Below are 26,966 nucleotides of genomic sequence, written 5' to 3'. Positions count from 1 at the left end.
GTATCTCTGGACTTTCTTTCGGGGTGAAATGGCATGGAAATGTGGCATCTGCTCCAGGATGAAGGCCTAAACCAACCGAGCATGCAGAGGCCCAGCAACCCGTGCTTACAGCGCCCATGGGAAAGACAGCCTCTGCGCTGCCAAAGGAAGGAAGCAGCTTGAAAAAGCAGGCCGAGTAAGCCAAGCTACTCCAGAGGCTGCGATCCAAGCCTCAACACCGATCCAAGCCTCAACACCGGCCCCAGCAGGAAAGTCTGCGATCCGAGCCTCAACACCGGCCCCAGCAGGAAAGTCTGTGAGATTCTTATCGCCAATTCACCAGCCACAAGCCAGAAGTGGAGGTGTGGCTCACAGATACAGCTCCAGCTGGAGCAAAAAAACAAACAACCAAACCAGAGCTCCCCCCAAAACCGAAAACAAACAAACAGAAAACATTAAGTGAAGAAAGGCTAGCTAAGCTTAAGTAACGCTTATTTATCTATAAACACTGTTAACTAGAGTCACGTGCTTCAGCTGAAGTGTCTAACCTATTCAGTACAGAGACTTGGGTGCTGAGGTACTCCCCGGCCCAGCCCACGTTCATCACTAATCCGTTCTAACTAGCTCTCTGGAGCGTGGCAGGCAGCCAATACCAACTAACTGGAGTAAAGTACGTGTGGACATACCTGCTGCCTGTCTCTATGAAGGCTGAGCACTGAGTTTGAAATCAAACAACGGCACTACTCCAAGTCACCAGTTTCATCACAGTGCTAAAGCCAAGATCAAAAGCCAGATCGCCAAACTGGCTGTGTCAACTGTGGGTGCTTATTAATTGCAAAGGATAGTCGGCTGCATTATGTGAATGGAATGTAGACATGATATCGAATAGATAGAACACCGATGGGATATAACGACATATAAAGACGGGACATGATGCGTGGTGTGATGTGCTTTCTGTTTTCCACCCCCTTGAGTCCCCGCAGGCCTCAGCCATGGTAGCGGCCAGCACCTCGGCTCCAGGGCCCGGCCTAGAAGGAGCCACCCTGCCTGCCGCGCCCTGTCCCTCGCGGGTCACCCCTGAGAACTCACGGCAGTTCCGCTCATCGCTCATGTCTCCACAGTCGTTGTCGAAGTCACACCACCAAATGCTGTTGATACAGTTCCCGTTGCTGCAGCGATACTGGTTGCGAAGACAGGTGCTCTCTAAACACGGGGTGAGGAAGAAGAGGAGGAGGGCGAGGATGAGCAGGAGGGGGAGGGGGAGGAGGAGGAGGAAACAGAATCAAGATTATTCACACTGCTGGACCAGGGGACTTTCTCTCTAAACTCCCACTTCTCTTCCTACATCATTCTGCAGTAAAGGTGGGGGAAGGGGGCGTGTCACAAGCACATCAGCAAACAAGGAAAGAAAATCCTTCCCCTGGGAGCTTCCTTCCTTCCTCTTTAAACTACCACTGCAGGGGAGAGGCAGTGTGGCAGTGTTTAGCAGTGTTGATAGCACTGGCAAGGCCCCTTGGATACCAGTACAGTCCATGGGCACAAGAAAATGCTAAGTAACAAAGCAACTCTTCAATGGACTGTCTACATAGCACTAAAACACACACGTCCGTTACATCCATCGCTGTGCTGTGTGCAAAGCCAGATGTCCACACGCATGGGTTTCCTGCTGGCCAACCACACACTAAAAATATCTGGGGAAAATATCTCGATCTATCCTGAACATACACCAGCTTTTTATTCCCTGATCAATACAGTAGGGTACCTCTTTATAATATGTTAGGTATTAGAAGTAATCCAGGAGAGATTTGAAGTACACAGAGATATGTGTGCAGGTCACACATAAATACTATGTCATTTCGTGATAGAGCACTTGCCTTGAGCTGAAGAGCACAGGGACAGCGCCCAGGCCCAGAGTTCAAGACCCATGAACAACAACCCCCCCCCCCAAAAAAAGAACTAATACTATGTCATTTCCTATAAGAGACATGCATATTCATGGAATTCCAGAACCAGTGAAGCTCTGTACCAATCCCCAGAACACTGAAGGATGATGCCATATATTCACAGGTAATCATATGGCATATACATCCAACACAAGAGCAGAGTGAGTTACTAAGGGTTGTTATTTGTTGTTGTTGTTTTGGCCCATAATGTCTTTAAAGCAACACACACACACACACACACACACACACACACACACACACACACACACACACACACACACACACACACACACACACACACACACACGGCATGATTTTGAAAACTCAATCTGACAGAGTACCCTACCCTCCCTCATGGAGCGTGGTGTGAATTTTATTTCTCTCCCAATGGCTTCAGGATGCCATCCAGAGTCTGCAAGGAAGGGCCTTCTAAGGAAGGCAGGCCATCTTTTTCTCATCTGTACTTCCTAAGCAAGATGGATAGAAGGCTCCCATTGTGTGCCTCGCCCCTGGGCCTCGGGAACGGCAGGGCCAAGTGAGGTTAGGGTTACAAAGCAAATATGACCTCAAAGCAGAGAAGACAGCACGTGTGCCACCCACCAGGCCCCTCCCGGCTTCTCGCTGACCGAGGTGTGAGGCTAGGGACCGGGAAGTGGGAACAGGAGGAAAGTATTTTAAATCTACGTATTCCAGATCTAAGGGGCTGGGGAAAGGCTGCTATGGATATTTTGTCATGACTTGGAAATCATGACAAAATGACCATAGAGCATGCACAGAGCCCACCCCCCAAATATAGGTCTAAAAGCTCAGGCTGCTTCAGGCTGTGAGTGGTGGATAGCTGTACACTGGTGAGAAAAATGAGTCCATTCCTCTAGAGTCAACAGATTTCCCAGACAGGCCGGGCCAGCCCATAATCAGCAGAAGTGGAGAACCTGGAAGTCCCAAGGAGTGGGGTAAGGAAAGAAAGATGCAGAAGATGGACCATGAAGACGAGCCAGGTGCTCTGATGACACCATTGTCAAAGGCACATTACTACTTTCACGGACAGCTCAGGCCGGTGCTGAGTGCACGCTGGAGTGTCACGGGCTAGGATGTTGGTAAGTACCCAGTGCAATTCATGTCTAGCTGGGACATTTCCCAATAACCTGACAGGTCAGGGAACATCTAGCCAAGATGAAAAAAGGAGAAAGGAAGACACAGGCAAAAAGAGACCCACCTTCCTTGGTGCAGGTGCTGTTCTTCAGCTGGTAACCCTGAGGACACTCACACACGAGGTCCCCGGACGGGAGCACGCTGCTCGCCACGCCCTCTGGACACCTGCAGCTTTTGCTGTTGTTGGCTTTGGGCAGGCAGAGCAGGCTACACGGCCTGGGCACACAGGCGTTGCTTCCTGGAGAGGAGACAAGAACAACGCAACCGCCCAGTGAAGACGTCCACGAGGGAGCCTCGGAACACGAGGAAGACAGGCTACAACCTCCTGGTCTCGCAGTGACCTCCTGGTCACTGGCAGTGAAAAGCTCAGAAAGGCTATGTGAGCAGCTGAGGGATTTCTTTCTTTTTTTTTGGGGGGGGGGGTCCGGTTGTGGGGCCTGAACTCTGGGCCTGGGCGCTGTCCCTCAGCTCTTCAGCTCAAGGCTAGCACTCTACCACTTGAGCCACAGCACCACTTCCGGCTTTTTTCTCTTTGCTTATGTGGTGCTGAGGAATCGAACCCAGGGCCTCAGGCATGCAAGGCAAGTGCTCTACCAGTGAGCCACCTTCCCAGCCCCTGAGGTATTTCTTATACCCACCCACCTCTGCCCACAGCGCTGGGGAGGGGTCACACCCCTATAGCCATGTTCCCCAACAACACCACTCCTGAGTTTAAGCCCCAGAACTGACTGAACAATAACCACCACCAAACACAGTATTCAAAACTGCTGTCATAGTTACAGGAACACTGCTCTTCGAACAACAGCAAGGCCTGATGGATTTCCTTCAGTTTCTGCAGCCATCATGGCTCTGGTGCTTACTACTTCCTTAGTGTGTGCTCTGGACAAGTGCTGGGCCATTTCTCTTCTTATCTTCAAGCCCAGAGTCCACATGGCCTTGGGGAAGGTGAAGGAAGGTTTTGCCAGCCCAGAGTGCCCGTTGGTGTGGTGTGGATGACAGCCCTCCCTTAATGAATGTACTTACGGCTAGTGTTTACTTGGCTAGCAGAAAGTCACAAATGGACTTAGCACAGATAACAAAATAACAAGAGATGAGGACTAAAGACACCGTCCAGCAGCAGCGTGCACATTTAGCATGTGCAAAACTCTGAGTTTAATTCTTGTCTCCCCATCACCCCCCCAAAAAAAAAACAAGAATGAAAAATAACAAAAATAAATGGCATTGGGGGAACTAACATGCATCGTCAATTGCAATTAGCTCTTAGTACCTAAAAAAAGCAAAGACACTCCTTCTTGTAGCAGCTTTGACCTAACTCAAACTAGCAACCCTGGGGCACTGTTCCCTTGTTTCCTGGCTGTGCGTCTCTCTGGGTAGCCAGGAAGCCTCTGAGAGGGTCCCGCCCCCACCAAATACAGAATGAAAGATCATCCCAAAAGCAAAGGGAGAACGGGAGCCAAGGGATGCATTAACCAATCCTGGGCCAAAGGGAAGTCACAGCCGACCCTGCACAACACAGACTATGTTCTGCCCACCAGCACACATCTCCGGTTCAAATGGGCCTTCCTCTGTGCAGACCTAGAATTTCTCTGGGTAGTCTCAATGAAGGCGATTCTGGGGGACAAGAAAAGCAATGCACACCTAAGCTGAGAGTCTCAGGCCTGTTACCTGGACACGAGCAGATCATGTGCACGTGCGCTCAGAGCATGCTGTCTACCCCATTCTCCACCCCCAGCCCCCTGGTGTGGCCACAAGTTAAGTATACCGCAATAAGAGGCATCCTAGCAAGAATCCCTTGGGAAAGCTACTGAATACCTACAATTTCATTCTCTAATCTGCAAACACTGATCATACCACCAGCCCTCCTTCTTTGCAGGCCAGTGGAAGGGCATAACAATAATACATATGTAAGATACTTTATAGTCTTTGGAAGCTGTTCTCAGGCTATCTTCCTCAGTCCCAAAGGGATTAGAGTGGTATCTCTAACTCTATCACTTTCCTTGTCAATTTTCTCTTCACATCGTGAGCCAAGAACCACAAAACAGCATCAAAATTCTTGTTCAACACAGAGAACTTAGCAGTTTCTCAATAAAGGAGTCAGCTGACCCTGGATACTCTTCAATCCTGTATGATAAAATAGGTGACACTTAAAGGGGCTATTCTTCTTGCCTGAGTTCCCTAGAATCCAGTCAGGCCAGAGATCAGTGAGGAAAAATGGCATCGAAGGAAGAAAGATCAGATTTAGGAGGCTCACATCAAGAGAACTGTAGTTCTCGTCTAGCCAAGTGGTGTATGTTTGTGATCCCGGCTGTGCAAGTGGCAGAGGTAGGAAAGCTGCAGCCTAAGGCTTCTCTGGGCCAAACATAGGGACCCCGGCAGAAAAATAACTGGAGCAAAAAGGGACGGGGGGGGGGGGGGGGGGGGGCAGGACGGATCAAGTGGCGGAAAATCTGAGGTCCCGAGTTCCAACCTCGGGAGCACAAGAGAAAGCGCCACACAGAGAGAAGCATGGAGCCGCATGAGCGCCAGCGTGAGCACCCTCGCTCACCCGCTGCTCCAGCGGGAGCACCCTGGCTCACCCGCTGCTCCAGCGGGAGCACCCTGGCTCACCCGCTGCTCCTCCCCCCGCCACAAGGGGCCGGGCAGGAGGACGCCATCACCCACCCAGCACCACCGCTCCAGGCAGGCAAAGCACGCTGTCTTCCAGCTGTTTGTGTGTCATTAGAAAAGAAATTAAGATGTCATTAGGAAGAAATTAAATAATGCTCATGTTGTCGTGACAACGAAGACGCAGGCTGCCAGAGCCTGCTCAGCGCGGGGCGCTAGCCCGCACACCGCCCCTCGCCTGAGGCCGGAGGAGGGGCCTCTGCCTTACCCGTGTTCTTCCCCTTGTAGAAAATCTTCATGTCCATCAGCCCCGTGAGCTGGCTGCCCAGGGTCTCGATCTGGGAGCCGCTGTATTTGGACGCTCGGAAGATGCTCAGCTGCGACCAGTCATCCCAGTAGATCTCGTTCTGAAACACAAGACAAAGCCTTCGCCCGTGGGTCCAGCCTTTGGCTCCTTTGTCCCACACGGCCCAGGCAGAGGAGGAGACAAGTGGACACATGCTGGCTGAATTCCCCTCAACCCCACGCATCACCACTACCCCCACGCAGCAGCCATCTGGCGAGCATCCGAGTCTGACCACACACAGGACCCCCAGGTTGCAATCGGCCGGTTTTAAAGGGGCAGAACCCTTTAGATGTGTAGCATGGAAAGCACTACAAGGGTCACGCGGAGGGACCCGGCTCCTGTGAGGGGCGAGGAGGCACGGCGAACCTCACAGGAGACGAAGCCTCGGCACTGAGCGCCGCCACAGGCACTTGCGACGTGAGCGAGGCGGGAGCCGTCTGGGGCTCCTGGCATCACCACATCCCTCCCTGATGCTGAACGAATCCATCCACACTCAGAACTCCGCAGGAGTCGAGACAGCAGCGATGTAAAAGCCCCGGCTGGCCCGGCCTGGCCCCTCCGCGTGCCCCTTGCAGTGGGGCGGACAGCGAGGGCTCACCTTGAAGACAGCGATGGCATAGGGGTGCGGGAGGTTGTCCAGGATAAGCGAGCGCCGCTGGCCGCTGAAGGTGGCGCGCTCGATGCAGTCCAGATAGGCGTCGGTCCAGTAGATCCACTGCTCGTCCACCGAGATGCCGTTGGGCCACTTCACATCCTCCGACACGAGCCGACGCACGGCGGAGCCGTCCATGTTGCTCCGATAGATGCCGGGCTTCAGATCACCCCAGTCGGTCCAGAACAGCACGCTGCTCAGAACGAAGACACAACACACATCTCGTCAACAGGAGACACAGGGCTTCACAAAATACAATCCTCCATGATTATTGTGTGTGAAACTACTGCTTCATTGACTCCAGTTAGAGGTGTTAGAACTTACCTGCAATCAAATGATGCAAAGATAGTATATGGAATTATATCATATATAGAAATATAGGTGCATAGATGTATACAATGGTATATGCAACAGACTACTCTAAAACCTACAAACCTGTAGGTGTTCACTGACAGTGGAACCATTTCCAAAGTAGGTCTGTTAGTAAGTGTTCTAGGAGTCTAAGCCACACTTGCATGTGTCCCTGTGGGGCAGGGCATGCCGGAAGGCAATGCTTGTAAGTGGCTCACAGCACTTCCCAATGCAACACAAGAAACTAACAATAAAACTACTCCTTGGGGGTATGGATGAGGCATGGGAAGTTAAGAATCAGAATGGAGATTGGCCAGACACAGTGGCTCATGCCTGTAATGCCAACTACGCAGGAAGTAAACATCTAGATCACGGCTCAAGAACACCAGGTGAAAAGTTAGAGTCCATCTCAAACAAAAGCCAGGCATGTTGGTGGGTGTCGGGGGAGGATTGAAAACCCAGGCCAACCCAGGCAAAAACACAGACCTACATAAAAAAATCTCTACAGCAAAAAGGACTGGGGTATGGCTCACAGGTCCCAGTTTAAACTGCAAAAGCACCAAAAAAAGGGGGGAAGGGGAGAAAACAAACTTCTATTCTCTGTTAATATCTTTAATCGGGTACACAGATTATTTTTAGAATTTTCAGTTGCCGATCATAAATGCAGTGGGAGGAAGGTTAACCCACTATCTCCCGTACAGTGATGTTTCTCTTCGTAAAGGAGTTAGTAAAAAGCACCTCTGCAGTTCCCAAGAAACTCACCGGAGAGCTGGACTGAATCAAATGTGTATGTCCTGCCTGAAACTCAGTCCTGACAAGCCATGAGCGGGTCTGCCTCGTCTGTGAAGACCCTCCTAACCTTCCCCTTCAAGAGAAACATCCCAGGGACACGAGACACCGGCTGCCTGATACACAGCAAACGGGGCGAGCTGGCCACGAGGCTGCCACCCACCCCCCACACTCAGAAAAGGCAGAGGTTTTGTCCAGCGCTTTGTGCTTGCGATTGCCACAACATTTGACACCAAGCTGACTTCCTTTTGGAGACCCACTTACCCCTCTTGGGGCACGAGGACCAGAGCCCTGGGCCGGTCGAGCACAGAGGAATTGATGATTGTGAGTCGAAAGTCACCATCTGGATTGGCTACCTGACAGGAAGAGGGGGAAGCCGGAAGGCCAGGTTGGATCTGATTGCCTTAAAAGGCTCAACGTGTCTGCCTACAGTCCCATGCTCCCCTCCACAGCTCTGCTCCCCGGCCTCGTTTTCCCATCAGAATGCACTGATCCCCCAACCGTCCCACCCCACCCCACCCCACCCCACCCCGTCCCACCCCACCCCACCCCACCCCACCCACCCCACCCCACCCACCCCACCCCAGGTTGGTGTGACAGCTTTTATACAATCTGAAGGGGCAGCAAGAGCAATGTGTCCCCCTCCCCTGGGGATTTCCAGAGCCACCCCCAACAGATGCCATCCTCTAAGGAGGTAGAGGCCCCTTAAATAATATCACATGATTGTTCCGATCAACTTCAGGGCAAGAATTGTGGCCTATTATCAGATACCTATGTTTACATAATAGATTGTGTGTTTCAGCCTTAGGCTTTGAGGAAGAATGAAGCAAAAGCTGCCCTTTGTCCCAAGGTGGAGACGCAATTAGGTGACTTGATTTTGAAATGCCAACAGTATCTAATAAAAAAGGAATAATAATAACACTGTGTAGTGTTTGCCATCTTCCTGTGCCCCTTAAATCATCTCTCGACTGCTTGTAACACCCACCGCAGTGCAAACGCCATGCAAACATTTGCTACACAGTGTTGTTAAGGAAATAACAAGAAAAGAAAGTCTGTACATGTTGAGTACAGTTTTGCTTTGCTTTGCTTTGCAGTTGTGAGTATTTTTAATCCTGGGATGGAAAACTGCAGATCTGAAGGGCTGGCTGGAGGCCATCCTGTGTCTACCACTTAGCTGGCCCAGGTCACCGTGGCCCAAAGCCTCCTGGGCTCTACACTGCACACAAAACAAATTCTCCAGGTCACAGGCCTGCTGCAAGGAGTCCACAGACTGGTCTGACCTTCTCCTTCTCCCACATTGGCTGGATGGCTCATCTCATGATTCTCCAAGCCTGGTGCTCCTCCAGGAGCGCCTCCTCTCTGCTTTCCTGCCATGGCCCATGCCAGCCTGCCCTTCCCACCATTCACCGTAACCCCAGAGGGACATCCCCGCAGCTCCGCGTCTGCCCCCTCTCCTAACTCTCCTGAACCACTCTACATAGCTCACTCACGTCTCTCAGGAACCCTCCCCAACTCCAGTAACGCTCTCCATCTCCAGTCAGCCTCCGCTCGTCCCAGCACGCTCAGCTCAGATGCCAGAGCCCCAGAAGTCTCTCTGCCTCGCTTCCCGCCACCGCCCAGAGCTCCCGGCCACCTCCTGCTTTGAGAACCTCATGGCGCTCAGTGCCAGGAGAACCAGTTCCTGTCTTTCATCTCTTGGCTTTCTCCACTGACACGTCAGGTCTCCCCAAACAGGAGTTTGTATGCCTGGCCCACTGTGCTGTCCTCGAGCCCGAGACAGGCCTGGCACACATCACACACCACAGGCTTTGTGGATAAATGCGTCGCCATCTTCCCCGTAACAAAACCTGAAGCTTAAAGAAGAGAAGCCCCTTGCCCTACGTCCAGCAGTTGGCAGCGCAGCGCCTGAATCTGGGCTGCCTCTCCAGGCTGTCCTGTCTCATTGCCTGCACTGAGCCCTGGGTACCCCAGTTCTGCTGGGCTGACTGCCCCGAGCCACGCCTACCTGCAGGTAGGTACAAGAGTTGCTGGGGCACAGCCCTGGGTCCCAGCAGCAATTTGCATGCTATATACACAATGCTTTTGGGTTGCACAGCACATTTATTACCCTCACGCTGTGGCCTTGGACGAGTCACTGGGTAGTCTGTAACAGCTAGAGATGAGCAACAATGCTGATGGGAATTATTACTCCAGAATAATACTGGAGTATTTCTGCTCTGATATTATCATCACTCTGCTTCTAGTAAGCCAAAGCACAGGCTTTCCTACCAAGCACCTATCCTCAGATGGGACAGCTAGGGCCGGAAGCAGTCATTTCTGTAAGTGACCGTCTATTCTCCCTTCTCCACAAACTCAGCTTATCAATTCCCCAGAAATTCTCAGAACATTTCCAGCTCTGTCCGATACCCTGGATCCTAGCCCTGTGGCAAGCGTGGCTCTGAGCTCAGGTGGTCCTGCTGTTCACTTAGTGTGGAACCACAGGAGCAGGCACATACCTCGATCTTTTTAAAGCCAGCATCCACCCAGTACAGCAACTGGCTGAGGGGCTCAAAGGCCAGGGCCTCCACTGTCTCCAGGCCGGAGTTGATGATCACTTCCTGTCCCGTACTCCCGTTCAAACAGAGGCGCTAAAGACAGAAAAATCATCAGAACACCGAAGGGTTCAGGTGGCTCAGAGCAAGTCAATCCCATGGACAGTAACCCTTTATTTGCCTGGCTGGACGGACAGCAATGAGCTGGTTTATGGAAGTAAGCTCTCCAGATACGTTATTAAAATCTATTTTGAGAACACTACTAAAATCTATTCTGGTTTGCGGTTTTAAACAGAGTAACAGAGTCATCTCTATCACCCTGCATTATCATTATGAACTCAGATTACTGAGCGAGGCCCTGCATTGCAATCCTGAAGCCAGAGATGACTGCCGTGTGTAAGTCTGTTGTTGTTGTTGTTTTTTTTTAACAGAAATGAAACCAGACTGCTGGTAGTTTTGAGCTGTGTCTCCTTTTCTACTCTTTCTTCCCCAGAGAAGCTGTTGGCTATGAGGCACTGGCCTGGCACGATTACACTCCGTGCCACCCCAGCCCCTCCTCCCACATTGGGCAATACAGATAAAACTCATTGGAACTGCTTTTCCAAAAAGACTAAGGAGACAAGAAATAAAGATCAAATAGCTCTCCTTTAAAATGCATGGAGTTCATAAATGCATTTATGGCCCTTTACGGGTGTGTGTTTGTGTGTATGTGTGTGTGTGTTTGTGTGTGTGCATTGCTATGTTTTAAAGCTAGGATCTCACTACACTGCCCAAGATGAACTCCTAGGCTCCCACCTCGGCCTCCTGATGGCGTGGTTCTTATCTGTGTTTAGAATAAGTGGAGTGGATAATTACAGGAACCTTGGATAAGTCAATTGTTACCATGTCATAACTTGAGAAGAAAGAGGCTAGCAGCAACTGGTACAATACACAATGCATCTTACATTGCTAGTTCCAGAATTTTCCTAGCAGAAGTGAGGCCTCAACAGTGCAATTTGGGGCTTCTTGGGGAAGGGAGTGAAGGGGGAGAAGGAAGGAGAATAAGGAGAAAAAGAAGAAATAATAATTATTAAGTCATTGCCTTCTAATATGTACAGAAGGAAGCAAGTGAGGTTTTATGTCACTCCTGATCCTGAGATGCGTTTCTACTCTAAACCTCTTGCTACGGACACCTTTGAAGCGTGTTGGGAGGGGACAGTCACAGGCCCAGGCCCAGGAGGAGGCCAGGGGCCGATGGGCTCACCTGGATTGAGTCCAGGGCCAGGTCAGACCAGTACAGGCAGTTGTGCTCGTAGTCGAAGTCCAGGGCCACAGCCGCACGCAGCCCCGAGAGCGGCAGCTGCTCCGTGGCTCCAGATGCAAGGTCGTAGCGGTAGATGGACTTGCGCATGGCGTACAGGATGAACTCATTCTCTTCTGCCAGACACAAAACAACAGCGTGCCCCAGGATGCTAACATGCCCCCAGAGCTCTGCCTTCTCTTTTCAAACCTCAACCCACTGTCACGCAGAAGGGACGGAGGGAAAGGGTCTAGGAATCCAGGCCAGAAAAACAAGCTCACGGGGTCACATTTCTGTTAACTCGACTCCAGAGCATCTGTTTCTTCATAGGCAAGGTTTTGTCACATTTTAAAATTGTAGTTCCCTCAGTATCTGTCCTTCATCTAGACTTCTGAGCTCAGCCTAAAAGACTTGGTTCACCCTCACCCCCAACATAAAAGAGACCAGGATTCACCAACTTGCCCGTCAGCCCAGCTCCCCGGCACCATCATCCCATGGACTAGAAGCTCTGAGCCCTGGAGACTTTGCTCACTTTCAAATGGTTCACAATGACGAGTGCAATCGGAACAACCTCTCCATCCTCTTGTTCCCACAATAACGCATCATCAACACTTTTTTTAAAAACATAAACACCTTTGTTCCTGCTGCACACAGACACAATGTACTTACCGGGTACCCGGCATGGTTGAAAATGCCCAACCGATGTATGGTGGAAGAACTGACTGGAACTCAGTTCACAAGTGAGAAAACTTGAGACCAGAGAGCCTCGCTGGCTCACGCAAGGCCGCGCCACCACAAGCGGCAGAACTAACGTCTAAGCCACCACACCCTGCGGCCTTAGGAGATGCAGATCCTAAGGATGCCATTCTTTAAGATTTAGAAATAAAGGTCCGAGGTGCTTAGGAGCTTTACGTAATCTCAGACAACCTACAACCAGAAGATTCTGTGCTCTTTTCTTTTCCTTTTGGCAGTACTGGGGTTTGAACTTCGGTCCTTCTGCTTGCCAGGCAAGTAACTCTACCACTTGAGCCATGCCCCCGGCCCTGCTCTTTCTTTTCTACCTGAACTATAGCCTGGAAGACGTCCCGATTCTCCCACAGGCCCGGAGGTAAGACCCACACCAGAATCTCTATCTACAAGTGCCTAGCACACACAATATGCCTACAAGAGCAGAGCATGTTCCAGAAGGACACGAGGACATTGAGGGTCCTTCGGTCACACCCCACCCTGTGCACCCTCCTTTCTGTGGCTGCCCATCTGTAACCACTTTTACCGTAACTGGGGGAAAGAGCACCTAACCCTGAGGAGCTGGAACATAAGTTGCAAAGCCGAAGCCCTCGGGAACTACCATGATGACCCGGCAGAAGGGGAGAGAGAAAGGAAGGAGGAGGAGAGGCCGGGCCTGTGTCATAGGGTTAAAGTTCGGAGGACGTTCATCTGCTGTCTCTTGAATCTGGTGTCCACCCAAATATTTGTTGCCTGTGTCATCTCCCTAGAGAGACTAACAACAAAAAAGCTTTCAAAGTGAAGAATACAGACATCCATGTTCACAGTGTGTTGCATGTGGAACCAAGATGCAAGGCCGAATCCTCTGCAGCGGGCCTGCGTTAGCTCGGCTCCCGCCCCCTCCCCCATCTCGTTCCGTCACCGAGTTCACATACACTACTGCCTTCTTCAGAAAGCCTTTAACATTAATGCACTGAGGGGGAAAATGACTGGACTGGGGATGCAGAGAACATTGCTAGCATGCACGAGGCCCTGGTTTGATCCCCTGGTATTGCAGAAAATAATAAAGAAATCCACCATGAAAAATTTAATAATGTAAGTCTGCCTTCTTGCCCTTTGGCTTTATTTCACTTCAAAAGCACACGATAGCTAAATGTTTCCTTTTGGTTGTCCTTATGATGCCAGCTCGGACATGGGGCACCTGACAAAAGACACAGTCACCATGGCAAGACTTCTGCCCAAGATCTCTCCCTGGCACCTAAACCTTGCTTCTTCCACTACAAAGTACAATGCACCCTGCGCCCACTGCCATTCCTAACCAAGAGAAGGAACAGAGTTCTTGGCTGGCACCAGCCATAACATGACCTAGAAATGGGCATCGTTACAGTAACCATATAAAAGAAAATGTGAGGTGGAGATAGGGAAGATAATGGTCTCAGGCTGAAAAGTAACCTAAAACAAAAAGGGTTAAGGTGCAGTGCACAGGAGGGGAGAGGGGGAGAGGGAGAAAAGGAAGGCAAAGAAGGAGAAAGAAAGGAGGAGGGAAAGAGAAGGAGGAGGAAAAAGAGGAGAAGAAGTAAAAGAAGGAGGAGAAGGAGGAGGGGGAAGAGAAGGAGGAAGAAGAGGAGAAGGAAAAGGAAGAGGAGGAAGAAAAAGAGGAAGAGGGGGAGGAAGAGGAGGAGGAAAAGGAGGAAGAGAAGGGGGAAGGAGGAGGAGGAGGAGGAGGAGGAGGAAGGAGAATTATTATCAAATTATTGCCTTCTAAAAGTCCTTCCAGATGCCTGAATGACCTCATCTTTGCAGACATGACGGTCCCCATTAGCCTGATGAAGCATCTTTTCTCTCTGGGTATTTGCCTGCCCTGCCTGCTGTTTCCTGCCTTTAATTCCTCTGACATTTAGGGGGTGGCCAACACTGAAACCAGACTTTTCTATTTCATCCACTGTTCTATCTTCTCCTAACAGAAGAGAAAAAAGAGCTTTCCTTTCCCGCTGGTTCTGATAGGCGCCCAATAAACTGTTTTTGTCCCTCACTGAATTATCTGCAGAAATATTTATTACAAAAGCATGTACTCCAGGCACTTAAGAGCAATCACTCAAACTCCACTCACCCAAACCCTCATCAAAACCGGCTCTTGCGAGGATGTTATGTGGATATTATCTGCTCATTTGCAGGAATCTGCTGAAGCAGTGGTTCTTACATCTCCACAGTGAGGTATGTTAATTACTCTGGTAATGATGGAAGATTGAATTAAAGGATAATGAACTTAGCATGACAAACAACGGGGGCCAGCAGTGAGTGGAGACACTGCCTGCCCGCCCGCCCGCCCACCTGCCTGCCTGCTGCCTGTGCAGAAGGTAACTGTGTATATTCAGTGACTCATTTGGTGCCGAGGGCAGCTCCACCAGAACCAGCCAGTGCTGGCAGAAATCTGTGCCACCACGGCCCTCCCGGGGTGAGCAGGAAGAATGGCGCAGCAGAACAGCAGACACCGGTGGAAGTCCACAGGAAGCAGCCCGTGTCCTACCTGCCAGGGGGCAGGGAACCAGCTCCCCTTCCAGCCGGGCTTCAACGTCTCCTCCACTGCATGTGTCCCCAGAAATCTTCCGGTAGCTGTAACACCCCAAAGAGAGAAATCAAGAAATATCGAGGAACAATGGCCAGGGTACTCCCACTGGGAACCTATCACCTCCTTCCCCACCCACGGCAAAAGACTCTACCCACGCAATTCCCCATCGATCTAGAGAGAAGGTTCTTGGTGGCTGAGTCTGCTTATGACTGGGCTAGGTAGGTGTGATGTTGTAGTGAAGACAACTCCTCTGAAGATGGCTCCCCTAGCATTACGGAGAAGCTTGCACTACCCCGGTCAACATTGCCGGGCTACTGGGAGAACTCAGGGTGGTCTCGGGGCTCGCTCTTCCCGTGGGCAGGCCCTCAGTGGGTGGCTGGGCGGTGCATACCCTCTCGTTCTCCTGTAAGTGGAGCCCACGGGACAAGGCACGGGAGGGGAGTAGGACCTTCCAGAAAATTCCGGGTCCGGAACACAAACCTCTAAGGACAAATCTTCACTCAGCTTGAAACCAAAATCACTGAAAAGGAAATTGGCATTGGTTCAGTTGTGCACATTTCACCTACGTTGGTGCCAGCCCTGTGATCTTTACCCTGCTATCTGTCCCTTGCCTTTGGTCCCTTTAAAGACATGCATTCGGGCTTGAATCAGGTCCTCATTCTTTCTCTTAGCTTTTTCTCTCAAGGCTGGCACTCTGCCACTTAAGCCACCTCTCTGCTTCGGCTTTTTGTCGGACAAATCCTTGGATTTGTCTGCCCAGATCTGGCTTTATACCATAATCCTCAGACCTCAGCCTCCTGAGTTGCTGCCGGAATTACCAGTGTGAGCCCCCAGCACCTGGCCAAATTCACTGCAGCTACATGGCCTTGGAATGCCCAGTCACATGCCTGATGCTGTCTGAAAGCCCTGACTCCAGCATTGCCAATCCCATCCCTCCCTTTTTTCCAGTGGTCACTGTGAAGGTTTCCTCCTGTAAGGCTCCGCCCCTTTTCATCTCCTACCACAGTGAACTGTGCACACGGATACTTCTCCCCTGGGATACCTGACGGAAAGACATTTACTAGCACCCCTTCGCTTCAGGTAAGAAAGTAAGCCCCCACCAGGACAGGGTCCTAAGGAAGAAGCGTTCCCTACAAAAGAACCTCCAGCATGGTCCCACTGTGGTTCAACCTCCTAGAAATAAACCCCAGAGGTGCAAATCCCTAGAGCAACAGCTATGGCCGCATCACGACGAGAACCACTCCAGTAAGCTGAGAGCCTCAGAGATGTTTAGTAACCGTTCTGTCTATTGAGGGAGCTGCGGGCGCTCTTTGTGGATACAGTGTAACTCAAGTCCCGGCTGCTGAGGAAGAACCAACCATTCGTAGTCCTCCCGCGTGCAGGAGCAGTTGGACAGGACCACGGGCCTGTCAAAGTCTTCTCCATTAAAGCAGGTGGCGTGGGGGGTCCTCCGCTTGAAAACCGTCTTGTGTCCCAGCAGACACTCATTCCCCCGCTCGTCCGACGGGGACCACAGCTTGTAGTCATTCTCTGTGCAGGGAACCCCTGGGGGAAAAGACAGCCTCAAACTTCGGAGCCAGACCCTCGCGGGGCTTCCCGACTCCCCACCCCCACGGTTGAGCCCCCTCTGCCTGTGTACCCCGCACCGCCCGACGAGTGCCATCAGGAGCTGTCTCAAGCCTCCTTTGGGCTAAGGTAGCCACAAGAATGCAACACTAAAGGGCAGGAGGCGTGGCTCACGCGGGTAGAGTGCTCGCTCACTCGGCAAGCATGTAGCCCTGAGTTCAAACCCCAGTACTGCCAAGAAAGAAATAGCTCAGAGAAAGGAAACAGTGCCATGTGAGACACAGAGATTCACCTGAGAAATCAAGGTAGAAGAAAGTCAACTTGTCATGAGTCAAACTTCCAAATGACTGTCTTGCTTGCTTGTGACAAGTTTCAACTAATCAGGCCCGGCTGCCATAGCCTGCTCGATCTTCCGCCTTCGCCTCTGAGTGTGGGGACTATAGGTATATACCACCACACTAGCCAAACTCCTAAACTTGGAGAAGGGTCAACAGTTCCTATTAGGAACCAGTACCCAGAGGCATTTCTCTGCTAGAGACTGAGGGATGGGCTGTCCCAAGTAGGTGCTGTTACCAGGGCTAGGTTATCCGTCGTACACGGAAGAATGTGTGTGCCCTAACTGGACATACGGCAGGCTTGTGGAAAGATGGTGAGCGTGTGGGCACATTCGCCCCAGGTGCCAGGAGAGCGCCCGCTGCGGGGACTGCTGAGGAGGCCTGTGTCTCTGTTGGGATCCTCTACATTTTTTACACGTGCAACTTCAGTCAGAATTAAATATTACCAGAAGTGGACGCACAACTGTCGATTCAACGGCCTTTAGGGAGCAAAGACTTCTGAAAACCCTACCGATGGAGCAGCAGCCGGGCTGCTCCAGGAGATGGAAGAAAGCCGTGCACAGGACAAGTCCTTGACTCTAAGAGACTCACTATCTAGCTGGTGACAATGACGAGTGACAGTCACGAATTCAGAACCCGAGGCGAAGTGAAGGCACGTGGTGCCGGGCACAGAGCAGTAAAGAGATGGCTCCGGGTGGAGAGAGCACAGCAAACGTGTCAGACCCTGACAGGCGAACAGGACTCCACCTCGTAGAGACCCAAGGGGTGGGAGGGAGGACGCAGGGGGCGCCCTGAGCTCCCACAAGTGTCAGCTGAAGCAGAGGAGGAGGGCAGGGTGACAGCGTGGAGCCGTGGGGCATGGGGACGTGGGGACACGGGGGCCTGGGGAGGATCACTGAAGAGCTTCATTCATTCCTCTGGCTTGCTTTCATGTCCTGTCTTGACTAGCGGCATGCACCTTGACCCTGCACAGCTCTGAGCGGACCCCATCACACTGCTTTGGAGATGGTGAGGCATCACTAGTGTGCATGTTGGATGTGCCAAAGGCCTGGGGTCGGCCTGTGGTACCTCGGTGAAGTGGACGAGCCTTTACACACAGAACTGGGGAGGGGCCGGGGAAAGAACTAGTGGTTGTGTCATTGGTACTGTGTGCGTGGGGGGGGGGGGGTGTCCTTTGACGGGGGTGCTGGGATCCAGCCCCTCCCCCACCTCTTTCTCAGCTCCCAGCACAGGTCCAAAGCAACAGGGTCAAACTGTGAACCCAAATCAACCTTTCCTCCTGAGGTGATTTCCTCAGGCTGTCAGAGAGACCCGAAGCAAACCAAGTGACCAAACACGTTCCCTTGGCCTTGCTAATATGGAAAGCTGTATTTCACTCACATGTGTAACAGACACACGCTTACATCCGCTACCTGCCAGGCACTTTGCTAGGAAACCGAGATTCAAGGAATAAGTATTATTAAGAAGGAAGGAGTAGCTCTCCCAGTGTTCTCTGCTCCCCTGTACACGGCCATCCTCCCCCCACCCCACCTCGCCAGCTCCCCTGAGAATGCTCAGCACTCACAAGGAAGTCAGCCATGACCTGGGAGGGAGGGAAGGGCCTGGCGGCCATGGCTCACCCAAGGCGTCCGTGGCATTGACCTGCAGGATGAGCCAGCTGTGCACATTCTCCTTGTTGGAGCCGAAGATGGTGAAGACAGTGCTCTTCTCCCCCGGCTCTGTGAGGAGGCCGTACACAAACACGGGCTGCTCGGAGAAGATGAACGTCTTCCAGGTCTCCCCCTCGTTGGTGCTGTACCTGCCCAAGACAAGGCAAAGGAGCCCTGAAGTTTCCCATCACGTCACCCGTCACGATAACGTCCGCTCCCAGGGGGAAGAGCCGACCGCAGGTCCCACGAGGGACATTTACAGCTGTGTCAGAAAGCAAGGAAGCCCAGGCACCGGTGGCCATCTCCACGGAAGGGCAGGGCCCTGGGTTCAAGCCCCAGCCAGCCGACGGAGCTCCATGAGACCAAATTTAGGAAAATCTGAACACTAGAAATAGAACGACGGAAGCAGGCTGCGCCCCTTGGGTTCTCAAAGAGAGGATTTTTTCCTTATATTAGCAGGCTACCTCATGAACGTGAAAAACAGTCACAGAATGCACAACACCACGGACTCTAATCTCACTTCTAATCGGTGACTCCTGTGCAACCTTAAGCAACTGCTTATGTTCCACAAGATGCTCACACCTTGACTGCAGCACTGAGCTGGTTCTGAAGAAGGTGCGTCAAGGCACAGGGCATTTCTGCTGCAGAAAGTGCCCACTGTGCCCATCCGGTTAATAGATTTGAGCTCTTTCTTACCAAAGAACTGGCAGCAACCTATGTGCACTCATAAATGAGTGGATGGAGCTACGCACCGTCGCTCGCATCAGCAACCCCAGCCACTTGAGGGGTGGGCATCCAGAGGGTCGTAATTCAAAGCCAGACCAGGCCCAAAAGTGATCAAGGCCCCATCTCCATTAAGAAGCTGGGTATGGTAGGGTGCACCTGTGATTCCAGCTACTCAGGGGGCCATGGGTCTGAGGCTGGCCCGTGGGAAAAAGCACAAAGACCCTATCTGGAAAATAACTAAAGCAAAAAGAAGGGCTAGGAACATGGCTCAAATGGTAGTGCCCCTACCTGGTAAATATCAAGGCGCTGAATTTTCATTATTTCAACCTTGTCCCTTAGCTTCTTAATGGTTAAAAGGCTACTAAGGAGCACCTGCTCCCTACACCTTCAGGGACAGAGCCACACAGGGTGAGGCTAGAGCGGCGTGGACTTCTGCAACCACGTCCCAATGTCATGACAGCCCCAGGCATGGAGCTCACGGAGGAGGTAAGCACCACCCCAGCGCTCTGGAAATGAGGGCTGCACGCAGGTCCAGAAAAGTCGGCCACTCTGCTGCACAACATCTCTCAGGGGTTTCCCAGAACTCCCAGAAATCAGAACTCCCCTTGGAGAAAAGATGCTGTGAGCAGGTCCAAAATATTACAAACTATCCATCTTCGCTGACCCTGCCAGGCAGACTGCCGAGATGAAATTGATCTCATCCCTACCATCAAGCTGAGAAAATTGCGTTTGGTTCTTTTGGGGGTCAGGGTGAAAAAACCCAACAGACTTTTCTCTGATGATCTCTGATGACCAGCAAGGAAGAGAAGCCACCCCCACTCATCTGCCGGGCAGGACACTGGGATGGTGACCCTCCGCGGAATAAATGCATAAGCAAAGCCCCAGCCCAGCCTCTGATTTGCTTGTGTCAGATCTGCAGACACAGCCACGAGACACAGCGTTGCACTTCTTGCCCTCAATTTCAATGAACAATAGCCAAGGCAACAGCCTCTGTGGAGAATCACAAACAAACAACTCAGTTACCTGTGCGAACCAGGAAGAGAAAGACAAAAACAATTAAGTGAACCACCTCCAGAGAAAGTCTGTCCCTCTTATTAAAATGACCGCCGCTACTCCAAAATGGGCTTCAGGTCCGCAGATGGCTTTTCTAAACCATCCCTCTCTTTAATTGGCTCAGAAACCGCACGGCGCCCCAGCAGGCAGGGAGGGCGGCGGACGCTGCTCCCGAGCCCTGCAGCTCCCACCCTGCAGCCTCAGTGTCGAGCACAACATCTGGTTCACTGTGGATGTTCAACAAATGTTCGTGTAATTGACCTGAAACGCTTCCTAACAGAAATGGGCTCTGTTCCAGCCTGGCCTCCATCTCCCATTGCTTCCTCACGTGGGAGCGGGGGATGCTTAGACACCGGTGCCGTGGACACTAGCAGGGAGCCCCGTGCTCAGGAGTGGTCATTTACACAAGACACAACAGCAGTGGAGCTCTCTGGAGATGTGCAAATGGCACTCTACCCAGATCCCTTCCGGTTTTATAAATCAGTTTACCAGGTTTTATAAATGGGGGGGGGGGGGGGGAGGGACACAAAACAAAACCAAAAAGCATCTCAGACTAAGTATACATGACCTAGTAGCTCATCAATCAATCAGTAAGATGGATAGGAACTTGTCTACAAAAGCAAGCCTTGCTAATGAGTTGAGGACTTCAGAAATATAATAGAAAAAGGCAACTAAAAAGCAAAGGATTTAGAATAAGATCAATGTCGAATGACAGCCAATACATGCTATGAGGCTCAGGGGACAGAGAGATCACTACAGCAGACTGAGAAGGGTCCCTAAGCTCTAGATGGAGCAACAGAAATGCAGTTGTATCAGAGGTGGCCTGTCACCGGTCTAAATCTGAGGTATCCTCAAAAAAGGGTCAGATATTGGAGGCTTCGAGTCCTGCTGGCAGGGCTCAGTGAGGAGCTGATTTGGAGCAAGAGGGCTCTGTCTTCATCAATGGATGCACCTTCTGAGCTGGGCTCATATTTCGATTCAATCCTTTGGGGAATCCATCAAAGGATTCATAATTTGATGTCGCTAATGAGAAGCAAGTACTGGGAAGTGAGGCCTACAAGGAGGAAGCAGATTACAAACAAAAAGTCTGAATCACACAAGTGTCCACTACCTCCTGGGCATCCTGGAGAGTTGCTACCTCATCTATCTATCGCCTGCTTTTCAGAGCAGCAGGAGAATCAAAACCCTTCTGTGGGAATCACACAATAAATGCCAGGTGGCTACAGAGATCTGGGGAACACTCAGGCTGGTAATTGGGCCACGGAAATACCTGTCAAAAAAGGTACCCTGTCTGTATCTTCATCTTTGTAAATTATTTGAGCCACGCATCGAGCACCTCTAAATGACCTATGCAAATAGAGGAACAGGACTGAGATGATTATCTCCAAAGCTGACAGCCCCAAAGTCATTATGAGATGTCTGGAGTGGAAGGGGGCGGCTTATGAGTTCTGGCAGCCGGCTTCGTTTCCTGTTCCCATGTGTGCCGGCTAGTGTAGCATGGCAAGCCAGCCCGAGCACATGTGTGATGTACCGACAGATGGAGTAAGAGGACTAAGCTCACGCGAGCTCCTGCAAAGGAGCCAGCGTGGAATGCAAATGGAATCTGTGGAGAAGTTAAACAAGGAAAATTGAGAATCGATTTTAAAGTCTGAAACCACACAAAGAATGAAATGTGTGTGCTCCTAGGAATGCAAGTTCTGTGCCTGTGTATCCTCAAGACACACACACACACACACACACACACACACATACACACACACACGCACACATGCACTGTCCCGTGTATCCTCTACACACACATACACACACACAGAGGCTCTGTCCCCTGTGTATCCTCTATATATACACACACACACACACACACACACACACACACGCGGCAAGGAACTAAACACTGCCATTGTATCATTGTATCACTTGTCTGTCCTACATTGTTTCCTTTTCTGTCCTACAACCAGAAGATGGAAAGCTTAAACATCCAGTTCATCTTCAGCTACACAGAACCTGGAACCAGCTTGCTTGCTAAATGTGTGAAATGGAAGTTCAATGGATAGTTCCATATTATTAATTAATACAGACCTAAGCATCAGTTGGGAAGCACTGTGCTTTGACTGTCATTATGTGAGCAAAAGCCAATACAAACATGAACCCAGTGGGTGCCACGGAAGCAGAGCCTCCTCTGTGACTCTTGCTCTAAAGAAACCGCTGACCAGAACAGAGAACAGCCAGGTGGAACGTGAAACACCAGTGCTTTGCTTGAGGCCAGGCTGCTCGGCACACGCCAAATGAACCCCAGCTTCTAAGATCTCTTCATCAAATCGCCCACCTTTCTCTCTCTCTTGCTGCTGGCCCTGATTGAAAAAGGAGCAAAGGCAAAGAAAGCTTTCTTCCTAGCTCTAAACAAGGTGATCACAAAAGCCTTCTGGAAAAATCCATCTAATTGCTTAGCACAAAAGCAGGCAGAACTGAGGGTGCCGGCTGGCCCTGACCCAACATGAACTATCCAATATCTCTAATTCTGATTTAAAAAAATTAGGACTGGAGGAGAAACAAAACTTAACAGTCTTGCTTTATAGAACAATATAAAACGTAGAGGACATAATCCAGAACACTCAAGTGTCAATAACACCTTGTCAAACCCGTGGGGAGATCTAGGGCAAGTTACTTCATCTTTATAAGTCCCAGCCCTGAATTCCCCTTCTAGCCCTATCTGTTAGAACCCCAGGCTCAACGGGATATAGCAAATTGTTACCTGGCTAGCACGTTACATACATTCTGCAACTACCATACAGGCACAATGAATCATTTGTATTAGTCATTATTTAGTCATCCTATGAGTGAATCCGTCTGTGTCACACTGATAGAAAGAAATACAAGTTGAAAGAGTCTCTGGTTAAGGTTTTCCATCAGTATTAAGCCTTTGCATTTATACAGAGTTGTAGTTTTTCAAATCAATTAAAATCACCTCCCTGGTTTCTTAAAGCACCCTCTGAGATGGAAAGGCTGGGTTCAGGTTCTTAGGCCCATTCTGCAGCTAAGAAACGAGTGCATGATTCTGAGAAGTCCCAGCACTGGAGCGAGAAGACGCACCTCGCGTCACATAGGCAAATGTCTTGTTCGAATGTGTGTGTGCACGTGTGATGTCAACAGGCTTACCGAGAGACACTTACTTTAGCTCGTTGGTTTCCATACCCTGGGCTATGGCCATGATAATGCCCCCGTGGTCTCCCCACGTATAGTAGTGAGGTCCAGGAAGTGCCTGAAGAGGAAAAACCAGAGGTGATGGCACTGCTGTAGGAACACATAAACCATGCACATGCACACACGCGCACCCATGTTCACACACACAGACATGCATGCGTACGTTCACACACACCGTGGCCATGCCGACCACTTGAATACCATTTTTCGGTTGACACAACACATTCCCATCCATCATCTCATCCAGTCTTCACACTCCTGGGAGGAGGCAGAGTAAGTTCTCATCCCCATCTCCCCACCCCCCACCCCCCCACCTCCACCCCCGCCAAAGAAACAAGGCAGGCTATATAGTAGAGGTGGGACTCGAACCCAAGACCAGCGATTCAACATTGACCAACTGGGGCTTGGGTTGTAAAGAGAATGCATGAAGTCCTAGCCCATCAAAGAGTAAGTAAGTAAATAGTAACCAACTAGAGTTCTGCTTCCACTACAACCCTACACGCTCTTTCCAGCTCATCCTTCCTATTAAGTACAACTAAGAACTATGAACATAACTCAAGTGAAGAAGTAAGGAACCATGGACACATGAAACGTGGATGAACTTAACATCGCCTGTGGTGAGTGACAGAAAGAAGCCAGGCAAAAGAGTCCGCTCATGTACAATCCAAGCAATGCCCAGTAATAACCTGCAGTGGGGGAATCCCAGGGAGAGAGGACGCTGCACCAGAGACCTTCTGTGAGAGGTATTGGGGGCGCTTGCTCTCTGAAATGTGGGAGGGAAGAGTTCAACTCCTAGATTGAAAGCTTCACACACACACATTGACTGTACTCTCATACTCTTATCCAACGAAGCACACTTCATACACACACAGTGTGCATCCCTGTGCCCCACCGACGTCGCGAGAGACATTCTGAAGAGCAGGGAATTCGCACAACTCATTAGGAGAGGGAGAACCGGGAGGGGTTGTTACCAGGGTCCCTGGGCGTATTCTGTGCGCTCCACCCTGCCTCCTCTTCCTCTGACCCCACCTGGCACAAGCCCCCGACGGAGCCTCTGAAGCCAAGGCTGCCTCTTAGGTACAGTCACGGTTCCAGTTCCTTCCCTGCTAGTTCCCAGGATAAGGTCATCGCACACAAGGCTGCTTCTTGGCAGGCATTAGGGGGCTCACACCTGGAGGGAGGCCCTGACCGCTGCCCTGGCCATGGCCAGCACACACCACCCTTAGTGGATGAGCAGACACAGCTTTCCACCCAGAGGAAATCACTTGCAGAGGCGCAGATCCCAGATTATACCACAAACAGAAGGTACAATCAGACCGCAGCACTCTGCAGAAAGAACACCCAGGCTCCACGGGAGCGCTGTCAGCTCCAGGGCTGGGGAGGCGGCTGCTTCATCTTTTGGAGCAGGACAGCATGACCTGAAATTCCCAACACATGTACTTTTTGGACTGTTCTGGCCTTATTGCTTCTTTCTCTTAAATATGGACTCGTGTTATCTCTCTCTCTCTCTCTCTCTCTCTCTCTCACACACACACACACACACACACACACACACACACACAGAGAGAGGATCTAGGTCCCTCACTCTTCATTTGGATGAATGGTTAAGTCTGACCATACGAAATTAGATGCAGAATCATCTCTATGCCCTGCCAAAAAACGAACAGGTTTTCTTCCTGCGTTATGTATTTCGCATATAAATATTACGTGTGCAGACTGCGCTCCCCAGTAAGGAAGGGGTGGTGTCTGCTGGCTGTTCTCCCCACACTCCTGTCCAGATTTCAGCTCAGTCCTATTCTTCCTGCCCCTCGCATCCTCCAGGGCTCCACAGACAGCAACTTCTACAGAACAAAGCCAGATGGGCTTCCTTTGGCCTTGTAAGCCACACAGGAAGCTGGAGAGAAACACTTTTTTCCCCCAGGTTCGGGATTTCTTAAATGCCCAAGGCTGAAGCTACGCTAGCCTCTTGCGAGGAGGTAACTGGCTGTGCCTTCAGAACTGCCATGGGCAGCTGAGGATCAGAAGGAGCTGTGCCACCTCGAGGCAGAAACAGTCTCCTCTCTCCAAACACAAAGGAGATCAAAGTGCCCATCACAGGAAGGAGATCAAAGAGCCTGTCCAGCCTGAGCACAAGGTCAGGATTACACAGAAAAGCAGAGCCAGTGACCAGCTTCAGACCTGACACCACCACAACCATCCCGCAGCTCCCTGAGACGCCCGGCACACGTTCACTAAGCACTTGCAGCACACCAAGCACTGTCAGGTCCTAGGTAGGTAAAGAAACTAACAAAAAAGACATTTGCCTTTGCCCTCAGGAAACATACTCTTGGAAAATTGGCTCAGGTAAGAAAGAAAGAAAGAGAGAGAGAGAGAGAGAGAAAGGAGAGAGAGGGAGAGAGGGAGAGAGGGAGAAAGAGGAGGAGAGGGAGGGAAGAAAGAGAGGGAGGGAGGGATTGAGAGAAAGAAAAAGAGAAAGAAAAAGAAAGCAAAGGAAGGAAGGAGGGAGGGAGGGAAGGCAGGCAGGCAGGCAAGAAAGGAAGGAGGGAGAGAGGAAGAGGAAGGGAGGGAGGGAGGAAGGAAGGGAAAAAGGAAGGAAGAGAAAGGGAAGGAAGGAAGGAAGGAAGGAAGGAAGGAAGGAAGGAAGGAAGGAAGGAAGGAAGGAAGGAAGGAAGGAAGGAAGGGAGGGAGGGAGGAAGGAAGGGAGGGAAGAAGGGAAGAAAGAGAGGTAAGATGTTTTTTTATTTAAAGTCTTATTTTGGCAAAGTCACGAATCGCTTTCTCAAGTGTGAATACGAATCAGCACCGCTGGCTTTTGCGTGTGGGGCTGGGTCCCCCCTTATTAGGCATCACAGATCTCTACCAGAGTCACCACCACACAGACTGGATCTCACAGAGACAAGCTCCCAGGGCGGGCTGACCTCTCGCCACCTGGCTCCGGCACTGCTGGAGATGTACACGTTGGTCTTGCTGGCCAAGTTCTTTCCCACTGACCCTAAAGCGCAAGAGGGAGAGCTATGTTTAGATGATGCCGGAGGACCTCGTCCAAGCAGGCATTCTGGGTAGTGAGGAGCAGCCGAGACTGAAGAGGGCATGGAGGGCAGAGCGCAATCTCGACTGGCCGTGTGGCTGGCCACCGGTGTGCGGAGGGCGCTGGGAGGACAGGCAGAGCGTGCGCACGTACCGGTGGCGATGATGAGCCCCGGCGCCGACTCCTTGGACAGGATGGGCATCCTGCGCAGCTGGAGGTTGAGCAGCTGACTGAGGCGCTGGGCCAGGTGCAGGGAACAGCCCTGGGAAAGCTACGGGAAGAAAGTTCCAGGCTGGGTCGGCATGTGGCACGTGCCTCGCTCTTCCTCAAACCCAGAAGCCTGTGTGAAGAGCCCGCCAGGGGTCTGTGCCAGACCCACAGCCAGAACCCGGGGCCTGGAGGAAAGCTGAGGTGCAGCCCAGCCACCTCTGCGCCCTCTGAGACAGAAGGGATCGTCGGAACCTACACAGACGTCTGCTGCCGACAA

The 26,966-nt window shown here is 51.3% G+C and overlaps 1 protein-coding gene across 2 annotated transcripts in view; it reads right to left on the bottom strand.

Moving 5' to 3' along the window:
• The window catches only part of Sorl1 (sortilin related receptor 1), a 114,858-nt gene that overhangs the window by 41,410 nt on the left and 46,482 nt on the right, over positions 1–26,966 (bottom strand). For both annotated transcript variants that reach the window (XM_042682700.1, XM_042682701.1), the window contains exons 10-23: positions 26,633–26,750; positions 26,370–26,443; positions 23,421–23,509; positions 18,442–18,620; positions 16,280–16,466; positions 15,313–15,441; positions 14,880–14,965; positions 11,591–11,763; positions 10,312–10,443; positions 8,081–8,172; positions 6,623–6,869; positions 5,947–6,085; positions 3,139–3,312; positions 1,069–1,182 (exon numbers count right to left, since the gene is read on the bottom strand). In XM_042682700.1, coding sequence (XP_042538634.1) covers positions 1,069–1,182; positions 3,139–3,312; positions 5,947–6,085; positions 6,623–6,869; positions 8,081–8,172; positions 10,312–10,443; positions 11,591–11,763; positions 14,880–14,965; positions 15,313–15,441; positions 16,280–16,466; positions 18,442–18,620; positions 23,421–23,509; positions 26,370–26,443; positions 26,633–26,750 — 1,933 coding nt within the window. The remainder of the gene's footprint in view (positions 1–1,068; positions 1,183–3,138; positions 3,313–5,946; positions 6,086–6,622; positions 6,870–8,080; positions 8,173–10,311; positions 10,444–11,590; positions 11,764–14,879; positions 14,966–15,312; positions 15,442–16,279; positions 16,467–18,441; positions 18,621–23,420; positions 23,510–26,369; positions 26,444–26,632; positions 26,751–26,966) is intronic.

This window comes from Dipodomys spectabilis, unplaced genomic scaffold (assembly GCF_019054845.1).
Source record: "Dipodomys spectabilis isolate Male_0828 unplaced genomic scaffold, ASM1905484v1 ptg000076l, whole genome shotgun sequence".
Lineage (NCBI taxonomy): Eukaryota > Metazoa > Chordata > Mammalia > Rodentia > Heteromyidae > Dipodomys > Dipodomys spectabilis.
Note: the sequence above shows the minus strand (reverse complement) of the source record. Positions and strands in the feature narration are given on the sequence as shown.